The sequence below is a fragment of the Salmo salar genome, chromosome ssa01, assembly GCF_905237065.1.
Source record: "Salmo salar chromosome ssa01, Ssal_v3.1, whole genome shotgun sequence".
NCBI classification, from domain to species: domain Eukaryota; kingdom Metazoa; phylum Chordata; class Actinopteri; order Salmoniformes; family Salmonidae; genus Salmo; species Salmo salar.
The window spans coordinates 7,460,523-7,474,448 of record NC_059442.1 but is presented as its reverse complement, the minus strand read 5'-3'; the positions used below and the strand labels follow the sequence as shown (position 1 = coordinate 7,474,448).

The 13,926-nt window shown below is 42.6% G+C and overlaps 2 protein-coding genes across 6 annotated transcripts in view; one reads left to right on the top strand and one right to left on the bottom strand.

The window, feature by feature from the left end:
* The first annotated feature begins 321 nt into the window (after window positions 1-321).
* Window positions 322-2,356, top strand: LOC100510784 (pro-opiomelanocortin A2). The gene is given in 3 exon segments (NM_001198576.1): window positions 322-429; window positions 1,255-1,377; window positions 1,586-2,356. Coding segments are annotated over 2 exon segments (699 nt in total). The 5' UTR covers window positions 322-429; window positions 1,255-1,260; the 3' UTR covers window positions 2,168-2,356.
* A 2,243-nt stretch (window positions 2,357-4,599) lies between these two features.
* The window catches only part of LOC106605188 (protein EFR3 homolog B), a 38,049-nt gene continuing 28,722 nt past the window's right edge, over window positions 4,600-13,926 (bottom strand). For 3 of the 5 annotated variants that reach the window (XM_045710455.1, XM_045710369.1, XM_014200603.2), the window contains 7 exons: window positions 13,828-13,926; window positions 13,673-13,740; window positions 12,195-12,322; window positions 10,793-10,884; window positions 8,522-8,570; window positions 8,058-8,164; window positions 4,600-6,842 (listed from right to left, as the gene is read on the bottom strand). The exon at window positions 13,828-13,926 is cut by the window's right edge and continues 33 nt beyond it. In XM_045710455.1, the coding sequence (XP_045566411.1) occupies window positions 6,693-6,842; window positions 8,058-8,164; window positions 8,522-8,570; window positions 10,793-10,884; window positions 12,195-12,322; window positions 13,673-13,740; window positions 13,828-13,926 (693 nt within the window). In that variant the 3' untranslated portion in view covers window positions 4,600-6,692. The remainder of the gene's footprint in view (window positions 6,843-8,057; window positions 8,165-8,521; window positions 8,571-10,792; window positions 10,885-12,194; window positions 12,323-13,672; window positions 13,741-13,827) is intronic. The other 2 variants (XM_045710427.1, XM_045710409.1) reach the window with 1 other exon arrangement.

Here is a 13,926-nt window from a genome sequence, read left to right as displayed (position 1 = left end):
CTGGTGGACAAAGACTGGATGTTTGTTATGTTGTTTGTTATGCGTTGGACACTCATCAGATGTACACACTTAATCCCTCTGGTGGGAGTGTGTGGCTTTCTTTCCTTAAGGGCTGTGGAGGGGGGTAACCCGTGGCTCTGGGTGGACTTGCGAACCACCGTCACTCAGGTTCAGGTATAAAAGAGAGGGCCAGAGACAGAGAGACACACACACACACACACACTCTCAGACACACACACTCTCAGACACACACACTCTCGGACACACAGACGAACAACAGTGCAGACACTTAAGAGGACAACTCCTCGGAAGAGAAAAGTGATAGACTGGTTGGAGGAAAGAAGAGAGAGAAGAGAGAGAGAAGAGCGAGAGAAGAGAGAGAGAAGAGCGAGAGAAGATAGAGAAGAAAGAGAGAAGATTTGGCGACAGGTTGGTGACATCAGATTAATATTCTTTAGATTTGAGAATTATTATAAACAGAATACTGAATTCTAAAGTTTGTATTTCCAATTATCTAGTAATTATTTATGTTGTAATGATAATTCAAATTATATAATTATATAGTTCTTTAAAATTATTGCCATTAATTAACATGATCATTTTACTAAATTCTCATTATTTCACTAAATCACATCTAGTCCTCTGCTGCAATGGGGTTTTATAATTGATTGGGCAAATGTTTAATATTCTTTACTTGTTCGCATAAAAAAAGTGAGAAAAGTGGTGTTAGCTCATAGTCCGTCCGTCCGTCCCTCCGTCCATCAGTAACACCTGAGTCATGAGCTTTTTAGGGAAAATATAAAGTTTCATTGAGTCGTGAGTTAAGAAATGTGTCACATTTTTTTGTCACTCTCATCTGCCATCCTCCAATTAATGACAGCGTTCAGAAGTCGATTACGGCAGTAACTCCACCTACGCTGCTTGTTTACAGTGTGCTGTGGACCGTATGTGACTCCATGTGTCTCTGAGGGGGAAACCCTCCGACAATTCTTTTCTCCAGATATAAACATTTAAGATCAGATAGAACTGCTTCTGGTTCTAAAATAGCATCCTTTTACAGGTTCTATTTGGAACCAAGCTTCTTTTGAACCCAGGTGGGTTTCTTGTGTCCATCTGACCTGGAAATGGTTCTATTTTGACCCGTTTTCAGGGGGTTCTCCTACAGGGACAAATTATGCCACATAGCACTCTTTGTGTAGTTTAGCCGCATCATGCCGTGAGTGTGTGTATAACTGTGTTCTGTGTGTGTGCAAGGCGAAGATGCTGTGTCCTGCGTGGTTATTGGCTGTGGCCGTGGTGGGCGTGGTCAGAGGGGTGAAAGGTCAGTGCTGGGAGAACCCTCGCTGTCATGACCTCAGCTCTGAAAACAACATCCTGGTGAGCTAGAAACATTGCAAAGAAAGAGCAGAATGTTTTCCAAATGTTGTAAGCTCAAGTATGTAAGACAGTGGTTACGACTGAGAGTGTTATTTTACTGTTACACACCTAACCTCTCCTCTCCTCTCCTCTCCTCTCGCTCCCTGCTCCTCTCCATCTCCTCTCCCTCCTCTCTCTCCTCTCCCTCCTCTCTCGCTCCTCCTCCCAGGAGTGTATCCAGCTCTGTCGTTCTGACCTCACCGCCAAATCTCCCATCTTCCCCGTCAAGGTGCATCTCCAACCCCCGTCCCCCTCCGACTCTGACTCTCCTCCCCCCTACTTACCTCTGTCCCTCCTTTCCACATCCTCCCCCCTGTACCCCTTGGAGCAGCAGAATAGTGTGTCCCCCCAGGCCAAGCGTTCCTACTCCATGGAACACTTCCGCTGGGGAAAGCCTGTGGGCCGTAAGCGCCGGCCGGTGAAGGTCTACACCAACGGTGTGGAGGAGGAGTCCTCCGAGGCCTTTCCCAGCGAGATGAGACGAGAGCTGGGCACCGATGACGCCATGTACCCCTCCCTGGAGGCTGGGACTGCGGAGGGGGGCGAGGCAGAGGGCCTGGGGGGAGTGTTTAGTCTTCAGGAGAAGAAAGACGGCTCGTATAAGATGAACCACTTCCGCTGGAGCGGACCGCCCACCAGTAAGCGCTACGGAGGGTTCATGAAGAGCTGGGACGAGCGCAGTCAGAAACCACTGCTCACACTGTTCAAAAATGTCATCATCAAAGATGGACAGCAGAAGAGAGAGCAGTGAGGGAGGGAGGGAAGAAAAAGGAGGGAGGAAGGGGGAAGAAAAGAGGGCATTGAGGGAAAGGAAATACAATTTCCAGGGTTGAGGAAGGAAGAGAAAGTCACTGTAGGACTTAGAGCCAGTTAGCTCTCATTTGATTTGCCATTAGGAGACAGAGATGTTTTGTGATTGGCTAAAAGCACTGTCCTCTGATGTAGCGATGATGTTAGTTAATACTGTAATTTTGTCTCCAATAAATCCTAACTCTGTACAGAACCATGCCGTTGTCACTGAGTGATGATTACATTATTTATTGGAATGTAACATTTTTGTAAATTATAAATTAAATATTCCAACCAGGGGATGGAACTGAAATAATTTTCCAATCGTTCTGTTACGAACAGAACCCCAATTCTTTTTGTTCCATTCCGGTGTTTCCGACAAGAAAAGAAAAAGTTCTGAACTGGTTCCAACCAAAAACAAGTAATATAGTTCCTTCCTTTTCGTACATTTTTTTTACACATGAAATCAACAGAGTTTTACAAAATAGCTCAGAAATTTACTCTGCCCATTAGCACGGATAGAGAAGCTTGCAAAGGAACACGTTCGATTTGTCAGATAACTGCAGGTGTGAGATGTGTGAGAGAGAGAGAGAGAGAGAGAGAGAGAGAGAGAGAGAGAGAGAGAGAGAGAGAGAGAGAGAGAGAGAGAGAGAGAGAGAGAGAGAGAGAGAGAGAGAGAGAGAGAGAGAGGGTGGACATGGAGGGGGCTTGGCTCTGAACATCATGACATGAACTGGAATGTGTTTAAGCTATTACTAACATGAAAACGTATTATATACTAAACATTAGGAATATTTTTGTAACAAAACATACCGTTATGAAGGGAGCATTGGGCCAGTAACCGAAACGTCGCTGGTTCGAATCCCAGAGCTGACTACATAAAACAAATCAGTGGATGTGCTCTTGAGCAAGGCATTTAACACTAATTGCTCTGGATAGGAGAGTCTACTAAATGGCAACAACACAAAATATAAATAATAGTGAATTGTTTTTTTTAAAGATTTTAAACATTTAAAGATTCCTTTCCTCCAAAAATGCTGTTGTTTTTTCAGTTCTGTTCCCTGAACTGGTTCCAACCCCTGATTCAAAGATACTTTTTTTGTTTTTACTGCAAGCAACCACAGTCTAGCAGTTTTCATTTACTGACACAATGCCCTGAATCTCACCATGTAAACACAGTACAAACACACACACACACACACACATACACACACATCTGTTAAAATTCTATATTTTAATTGTATATTCATTATTCTATGTACAGCTGTGACAAAGAGAAACAATTAGACAGCACAGAGTCAGGGAAGAGTAAGACAACACATACGCACACACACACGCACGCACGCACGCACACACACACACACACACACACACTGAGAACAAAACATCAGAGCGTCAGTGTCAGATCTCAAACAAGGCGTCACAGCATCACTCTGCATGTCTTGTTTGACAGGATTCTGTTTTCAGAGTTTGATTAAATATTGACATTCAGAATATTACTGGAAACAGAGATTACACTGACACAGTGAGTAGAGTAAAGTAGAGTAGAATAGATTAGAGTAGAATAGAATATAGTAGAGTAGAAAAAAGTAGAATAGAGTAGAATAGAGTAGAATAAAGTAGAGTAGAGTATAATATAATACAGTAGAGTAGAAAAGAGTAGAATAGAGTAGAATATAATATAATAGAGTAGAATATAATAGAGTAGAGTAGAAAAGAGTAGAATAGAGTAGAATATAATATAATAGAGTAGAATATAATAGAGTAGAATATAGTAGAGTAGAATAAAGTAGAGCAGAGTAGAAAAGAGTAGAATAGAGTAGAATAAAGTAGAGTCGAGTAGAATATAATAGAATAGAGTAGAATAGAGTTGAGTAGAATAGAGTAGGGTAAAGTAGATGAGCAGAGTAGAATAGAGTAGAATATAATAGAGTAGAGTAGAAGAGTAGAATCGAATAGACTAGAGTAAAATAGAGTAGAGTAGAATAAAGTAGTGTAGAGTAGAATAGAGTAGAGTATACTATAATAGAGTAGAATAGAGTAGAATATAATAGAGTAGAATAGAGTAGAATAGAATATAAGAGTAGAATAGAATATAGTAGAGTAGAGTATAATACAATAGAGTTGAGTAGAGTAGAATATATTAGAACAGAGTAGAGTAGAATAGAGTAGAACAGAGGAGAGTAGAATAGAGTAGAGTAGAGTAGAGTAGAATAGAGTAGAATAGAGTAAAATATAGTAGAATAGAGTACAGTAGAGTAGAATAGAGTAGAATAGATTAGAGCAGAATAGAGTAGAATATAGTAGCGTAGAGTACAGCAGAGTAGAATAGAATAGAGTAGAATATAATAGAGTAGAGTAGAGTATAATACAATAGAGTTGAGTAGAGTAGAATATATTAGAACAGAGTAGAGTAGAATAGAGTAGAACAGAGGAGAGTAGAATAGAGTAGAACAGAACAGAGGAGAGTAGAATAGAGTAGAGTAGAGTAGAGTAGAACATAGTAGAGTAGGGTAGGGTAGAGTAGAGTAGAGTAGAGTAGAATAGAGTAGAGTAGAATAGAGTACACCAGAGCAGAGTAGATTCGGGTAGAGTACACCAGAGCAGAGTAGATTCGGGTAGAGTACACCAGAGCAGAGTAGATTCGGGTAGAGTACACCAGAGCAGAGTAGATTCGGGTAGAGTACACCAGAGCAGAGTAGATTCGGGTAGAGTACACCAGAGCAGAATTGAATTGAATAGAGTAGAGTATAATATAGATTAGATACGGACACTGTTGTTTGATTGATATTAGTACACAGTGGTAGTTCAGGGGGGTATGATGTCACAAAGCAGAATCAAAGAATCAGCCGGAACAACTTTCTGTGGTTCATACAGAAGACTGACTTAAAAGTGAAATTGTATAAATTTAAACAATATATATTCTTAGTAACTTAAGTTATCTGGCTGACGGTGTGGTCCTGCTTGGTGGTACACTCCTCAGTACATGGATGAATCACAGTGTCAAACACCCAATAACATTCACTTTAGTCACTGGTTCACATTCAGTAGTAACACACGTGAATGTACAACATATGTACGCACACACATACACATACAGACTTTCTGTATACTCTTATGATGTCACATTATTGCTGAACTATATGGAGTTATTGCTGTATACAAACACACAACAACATCGATATACATGCAATGATGGTTGGGGTATTCCGATGGTATTTCAATGGAGAGGATTCTGCATATTGTCCCTAATAGAGAGGGACAGCAGTAATTCTGCAGATTGTCCCTAATAGAGAGGGACAGCAGTAATTCTGCAGATTGTCCCTAATAGAGAGGGACAGCAGTAATTCTGCATATTGTCCCTAATAGAGAGGGACAGCAGTAATTCTGCAGATTGTCCCTAATAGAGAGGGACAGCAGTAATTCTGCAGATTGTCCCTAATAGAGAGGGACAGCAGTAATTCTGCATATTGTCCCTAATAGAGAGGGACAGCAGTAATTCTGCATATTGTCCCCACTAGAGAGGGACAGCAGGGATTCTGCAGATTGTCCCTAATAGAGAGGGACAGCAGTAATTCTGCAGATTGTCCCTAATAGAGAGGGACAGCAGTAATTCTGCATATTGTCCCTAATAGAGAGGGACAGCAGTAATTCTGCAGATTGTCCCCTCTAGAGAGAGACAGCAGGGATTCCACAGATTGTCCCCACTAGAGAGAGACAGCAGGGATTCCACAGATTGTCCCCACTAGAGAGAGACAGCAGGGATTCCACAGATTGTCCCCACTAGAGAGAGACAGCAGCAATTCCATATATTGTCCCCAATAGAGAGGGACAGCAGGGATTCCACAGATTGTCCCCTCTAGAGAGAGACAGCAGGGATTCCACAGATTGTCCCCACTAGAGAGAGACAGCAGGGATTCCACAGATTGTCCCCACTAGAGAGGGACAGCAGTAATTCTGCAGATTGTCCCCTCTAGAGAGAGACAGCAGGGATTCCACAGATTGTCCCCACTAGAGAGAGACAGCAGCGATTCCATATATTGTCCCCAATAGAGAGGGACAGCAGGGATTCCACAGATTGTCCCCACTAGAGAGAGACAGCAGGGATTCCACAGATTGTCCCCACTAGAGAGAGACAGCAGCAATTCCATATATTGTCCCCAATAGAGAGGGACAGCAGGAATTCTGCAGATTGTCCCCTCTAGAGAGAGACAGCAGGGATTCCACAGATTGTCCCCAATAGAGAGACAGCAGGGATTCCACAGATTGTCCCCAATAGAAAGAGACAACAGGGATTCTGCAGATTGTCCCCAATAGAAAGAGACAACAGTGGGGAACATACCAGGACAGACCAGGATCCAGACCGGTGTGTGTGTGTCTCTAGTAGACACAAAGGTCAGGGTGTGTGTGTGTGTGTGTGTGTGTGTGTGTGTGTGTGTGTGTGTGTGTGTGTGTGTGTGTGTGTGTGTGTGTGTGTGTGTGTGTGTCTAGTAGACACAGAGGTCTGGGAACTTCATCTCGTAGACAGGAACAGAGCGGGTGGGGGTCTGGCCTTGGGAGGCGGAGCCAGAGGGACTGGGAGGCGGCCTGATTGTCAGCTCAAAGATCTGGTCCAGTTTACTCTGTAGCAGGGAAGACTGGAATATACACACACACACACACACACACACACACACACACACACACACACACACACACACACACACACACACACACACACACACACACAGTTATTATTTTATTCATGGGGGTACTTTCAGCGTTCAGATAGAGATATGAATTAGAGGTTAGAGGTCAATCAAATATAACAGGTGTAGATCTCACCGTGAAACACTTACCACAATAAGTTTCAAAAAAGTAAGAAACGTGAAAAATAAACTCAAGGAAAAATAGTAACACCATAAAATAACAATAACGAGGCTACAAACAAGTGGTACCGGTACCGAGTCAATGGCTGTACAAAGTTTCTGGATATTGGCGGGAACTGGAACACGCTGTCGTACATGTCGATCCAGAGCATCCCAAACATGCTCAATGGGTAACATGTCAGGTGAGTATGCAGGCCATGGAAGAACAGGGACATTTTCAGCTTCCAGGAATTGTGTACAGATCTTTGCGTCATGGGGCTGTGCATTATCATGCTGAAACATGAGGTGATGGCAGCAGATGAATGGTACGACAATGGGCCTCAGGATACCATCACAGTATCTCTGTGAATTCTAATTGCCATTGATGAAATGCAATTGATTTTGTTGTCTGTAGCTTATGCCTGCCCATACCAGAACCCCACCGCCACCATGGGGCCCTCTGTTCACAACGTTGACATCAGCAAACCACTCGCCCACACAACGCCGTACACGCTGTCTGTGGTTGTGAGGCCAGTTGGACGTACTGTAAAATTCTCTAAAATGACATTGGATTCAGTTAATGGTAGAGAAATTTGTCTTTAACATTAAATTCTCCGGGCAAACTGCTCCGCTGTACATTCCTGCGGTCAGCATGCCAATCGCACGCTTCTTCAAACGTGTGACATCTGTGGCATTGACTTCAGTTTTCCTGCATTAATTAAAATCCCCAGCTACTAGAAGCACTGCCTCTGGATCAGCATTTTATTGTTTGCCTATGGCCTTATACAACTGGTTGAGTCCCGTCTTAGTGGCAGCGTCAGTTAGTGGTGGTAAATAGACAGCTACGAATAATATAGATTAAATTATGGCGGAAACATGTACAAAAAAAAGTTAAAAGCAGCTAAAAAAATAACATACACAAAATAGACTGGTCAGGAGCCCGGAAAACGTAGCCATTCTATTTCATTCAAGGTCAGGGGTTAAAGGTCAGGGGTCAAGACTCACCTTGGCCCCACAGTGGGCGGCGATCTCCTCGAAGGGGGCGGTCTGAAACCTCTCTACCACCAGTCTCCTCTTCTCCCTCTCCTGCTCTTCACCATTCACACTATCCACTGAGAGAGAGAGAGAGAGAGAGAGAGAGAGGGGGGGCAGGGGGTTATTGTCTTTCAAAACATCTGAAAACAATCATAGGTTTTGAAAGACAAGTTGTTTTGAAAGACAATATATTTTGAAAGACAATATGTTTCGAGAGACAGAGATTAAAATGTGCTTTTATCCAAAGCAATAAGACATGTAGTATTGTTGGTGGTTGGTGTCTGTCTGTCTGTCTGTCTGTCTGTCTGTCTGTCTGTCTGTCTGTCTGTCTGTCTGTCTGTCTGTCTGTCTGTCTGTCTGTCTGTCTGTCTGTCTGTCTGTCTGTCTGTCTGTCTGTCTGTCTGTCTGTCTGTCTGTGTATGCGTCGATCTTACCGATGGCATTCTTCAGAGTCTCAAAGGTGATCTGCTCTGCTGGAGACTTCTGTGGACAACAAGGATAGTAATGAGAGAGTTAGGCCGGGATTCAATCCGTGAACAACAAGGATAGTAATGAGGGAGTTAGGCCGGGATTCAATCCGTACTAGCCAAAAAACCCATAGCTTTTCATTGCTCATGTTTAGACGGTGTCGGAGGTGTAGATGTGTTAGAGCTGTCAAATCAAGTTCCAACACTGGAATGTGTGATATAATCTACACCATGCGATTAGGCTGATATAAATCACTATTATTTAATTTAATTATTAATAAACATTTGAGTTGTCATAGACTCAGGAATTACAATACTAGAATGGACATGAACCTTGTTATGACGATGTAAAAGGTCAGACATTTTGTTAAGGGAGTTGGTCAACCATGGTCAGCCAGTGCTGTGATAAGATATTGTGTACAATTATGAATTTGAAGACTTCACACTCTATGTTTGTTACCTGGCTAGCCGGTCAATTTTAGAGGAATGGTTCCATAACTGTTTTTCTAAATAACTGTGAATATGCCAACATTCCATTGAAACAATGCATTCAATCCACAGCCGTACACTGGCTGACATCGGTAGATGATAGGACAAGGAAGATATTGTATAATAACACTCACGGCTATCAGCCAATCAGCATTCAGGGTTCGAACCACCCAGTTTAAAATGCATAATAACACTCATGGTTTTCCAAGAATTGAGACATTTACAGTCTGTTTACATCTACAGTGAGGAGAACAAGTATTTGATACACTGCCGATTTTGCAGGTTTTCCTACTTACAAAGCATGTAGATGTCTGTAATTTTTATCATAGGTACACTTCTACTGTGAGAGACGGAATCTAAAACAAAAATCCAGAAAATCACATTGTATGATTTTTAAGTAATTCATTTGCATTTTATTGCATGACATAAGTATTTGATCACCTACCAACCAGTAAGAATTCCGGCTCTCACAGACCTGTTAGTTTTTCTTTAAAAAGCCCTCCGGTTCTCCAATCATTACCTGTAGTAACTGCACCTGTTTGAACTCGTTACCTGTATAAAAGACACCTGTCCACACACTCAATCAAACAGACTCCAACCTCTCCACAATGGCCAAGACCAGAGAGCTGTTTAAGGACATCAGGGATAAAATTGTAGACCTGCACAAGGCTGGGATGGGCTACAGGACAATAGGCAAGCAGCTTGGTGAGAAGGCAACAACTGTTGGCGCAATTATTAGAAAATCGAAGAAGTTCAAGATGACGGTCAATCACCCTCGGTCTGGGGTTCCATGCAAGATCTCACCTCGTGGGGCATCAATGATCATGAGGAAGGTGAGGGATCAGCGCAGAACTACACGGCAGGACCTGGTCAATGACCTGAAGAGAACTGGGACCACAGTCTCAAAGAAAACCATTAGTAACACACTACGCCGTCATGGATTAAAATCCTGCAGAGCACGCAAGGTCCCCCTGCTCAAGCCAAAATCCCTGCTGCAGTGTGTGCAAACCTGGTCATGAACTACAGGAAACGTATGATCTCTGTAATTGCAAACAAAGGTTTCTGTACCAAATATTAAGTTCTGCTTTTCTGATGTATCAAATACTTATGTCATGAAATAAAATGCAAATTAATTACTTAAAAATCATACAATGTGATTTTCTGGATTTTTGTTTTAGATTCCGTCTCTCACAGTTGAAGTGTACCTATGATAAAAATGACAGACCTCCACATGCTTTGTAAGTAGGAAACACTGCCGATTTTGCAGGTTATCAAATACTTGTTCTCCCCACTGTATGTTGAATAAAACCTGTGTAAACTACAGTACATGACAATATTTTAGGTTAACAATAATTCTATTTTATATTTCTGATGTATCACATGCCTTACTTTTTTTCTCTCCAGTTTAAGTAAAATGAGGATGATCGCTCTACTGTCATTCATTCCAATTTGACTGGTATGGATTTCTCCCCGACAAAGATGGCTGCCATTTTCACCCCATTCTGGAACTTTGAGGGTTTATGACATAGCAGCACTAGTAATTTATTTCGAAACTTTTAACGCGGATGGAATGTAAGGATGGCTGTGGTTTAGTAACAGTGACCTCGTGCAGGCCTAACGCCTGCAGGCCTAACGCCACCTCTGACAGTGCTTTAACAAAAGCAATGAAAAGCTATGCAATTGTCAGCTCACGCGTCATACCACTGATCTGATTGAATCCTGGTCTCAGAGAGAACACACACAATCTACCTGTTCTCTCTCTGGGCTATATCGTGGGTCCATGTCCATCTGAAGAGAGATGGTGTCTCCTATACTTTTCCTCTTCGACAGGCGATCCTCATCTACAACACATAGACACACACAGCTGTCTGCTATGGTGTGATACATACAGCTGTCTGCTATGGTGTGATACACACAGCTGTCTGCTATGTTGTGATACACACAGCTGTCTGCTATGGTGTGATACACACAGCTGTCTGCTATGGTGTGATACACACAGCTGTCTGCTATGGTGTGACACATACAGCTGTCTGCTATGGTGTGATACACACAGCTGTCTGCTATGGTGTGATACATACAGCTGTCTGCTATGGTGTGATACACACAGCTGTCTGCTATGGTGTGATACACACAGCTGTCTGCTATGGTGTGATACATCTGTGTCTGCTATGGTGTGATACATCTGTGTCTGCTATGGTGTGATACATCTGTGTCTGCTATGGTGTGATACATCTGTGTCTGCTATGGTGTGATACACACAGCTGTCTGCTATGGTGTGATACACACAGCTGTCTGCTATGGTGTGATACATCTGTGTCTGCTATGGTGTGATACACACAGCTGTCTGCTATGTTGTGATACACACAGCTGTCTGCTATGGTGTGATACATACAGCTGTCTGCTATGGTGTGATACACACAGCTGTCTGCTATGGTGTGATACACACAGCTGTCTGCTATGGTGTGATACACACAGCTGTCTGCTATGGTGTGACACATACAGCTGTCTGCTATGGTGTGACACATACAGCTGTCTGCTATGGTGTGACACACACAGCTGTCTGCTATGGTGTGATACATACAGCTGTCTGCTATGGTGTGATACACACAGCTGTCTGCTATGGTGTGATACACACAGCTGTCTGCTATGGTGTGATACACACAGCTGTCTGCTATGGTGTGATACACACAGCTGTCTGCTATGGTGTGATACACACAGCTGTCTGCTATGGTGTGATACACACAGCTGTCTGCTATGGTGTGATACACACAGCTGTCTGCTATGGTGTGATACATACAGCTGTCTGCTATGGTGTGATACATACAGCTGTCTGCTATGGTGTGATACATCTGTGTCTGCTATGGTGTGATACACACAGCTGTCTGCTATGGTGTGATACACACAGCTGTCTGCTATGGTGTGATACATACAGCTGTCTGCTATGGTGTGATACACACAGCTGTCTGCTATGGTGTGATACACACAGCTGTCTGCTATGGTGTGATACACACAGCTGTCTGCTATGGTGTGATACACACAGCTGTCTGCTATGGTGTGTGTGGGGGGGTACCAGTGAGTTGTGGAGTGTACTACTCAGGTCTGTGTTGTGTGTGTGTGTGTGTGTCGTGTCGTGTCGTGTGTGTGTGTCTACCTGTGATCTGGGGTGTGAACGGTGTGTTCAGGATGTCTATGTTGTAGCCACTTCCTCCCAGCACCTCAGCGATCTGAAACTGCTGGAACAAAACCTCTCCCTCCACTCGCTCTAGAGACTCTGGAACTCTGGGAACACACATTATCATTAGCATTAGCGTTATCATTAGCATTATGATTAGCGTTATCATTAGCAATATGATTAGCGTTATCATTAGCGTTATCATTAGCATTATGGTTAGCGTTATCATTAGCATTATGATTAGCGTTATCATTAGCATTATGATTAGCGGTATCATTAGCGTTATCATTAGCATTATGGTTAGCGTTATCATTAGCATTATGATTAGCGTTATCATTAGCATTAGCATTATGATTAGCGTTATCATTAGCATTATCATTAGCATTAGCGTTATCATTAGCATTATCATCAACATTATTACAGCACAGTGAGATTTGCTTGAACTGTGAAATTTGTTGGATGCTGGCACATGAAGCAGATGTTTTATTTCAAAGAGCAGCATTTGTTGAGGACTTAGTTACCGTAAAACTTCAACGAGTAAACCGGGCATTTATATTACATCACTGGACACAACAGTCGTTTTTTTAGGGACAGATTTCTATTTGAGCCGGCCGTCTATTTTCTTAACGAACACAGCTTTTACTCATTTGCAATTGTTTAATTCCAGCATTCACTTCCAGTATTTTAATAAATTTCATGCACTAATGTGTTATCATCCACACACTGTGTCACGTTTCTTGTGTCTTAGTATGACTCTATTTAAAAATAAATAACTTTCTTGACTGAATAATTATTCTCCCCATTACCGGCTGTTCTTACTTTGGCCACTAGAAGGCGATTGGCTGATTTTTTTGGGGTCTGTACTCCCGTTTGGGGTCTGTACCCCCGTTTGGGGTCTGTACCCCCATTTGGGGTCTGTACCCCCGTTTGGGGTCTGTACCCCCGTTTGGGGTCTGTACTCCTGAAGTTGTTGACTGATTTTATACTCGCCAGTTAGCAACCAATGGCTAGCAGTGCTCAGCTGTAAGCAGCCAATGGCTAGCAGTGCTCAGCTGTTAGCAGCCAATGGCTAGCAGTTTCATATTGGCGATAAAAACAGATGAATGACAATTTTTTGTCAGTAATGAATTATTTAATGTAACAAAACAAACATTAAACCTTGTAAACAAGTTATGGTAATTCACGGTAAACTAGTGAACAATTCATTTAGACCGGGCGTTAATTTGAAACAGCAGTTTATTGAAACAGCAGTTAATTTGAAACAGCAGTTAATTTGAAACAGTCCTTTATTAAAAACAGTGATTTATTTGAAACAGCCATTTATTTGCTGAAATGTGTGCCGTTGCCTGGCTAATAAAAAGCACAGGCTGCTATTTGACACTCTATTTGAAACTGTGTTTATTTTAAGTTTTACCGTATACAGTAGGCGTGTGTGTGTGTGTCTACAGTATGTGTACCTGGGGTTTTCAATAAAGATGTCTTCAGGCAGCAGGTAGGGTACCTCCTTCTGTCTCAGCTCTATTACCTAGGGAGGGAGGACACAGCAGCATGAAAACACACACACACACACACACACACACACACACACACACACACACACACACCTACTTACTTCTTGGATGTGCTGGCAGAATGCAGGGACGGTGGTGAGTTGAGAGATAAGGCTGAGGTAGGCAGCAGAGAGAGCGTGGACAGCACAGCGATTATACAG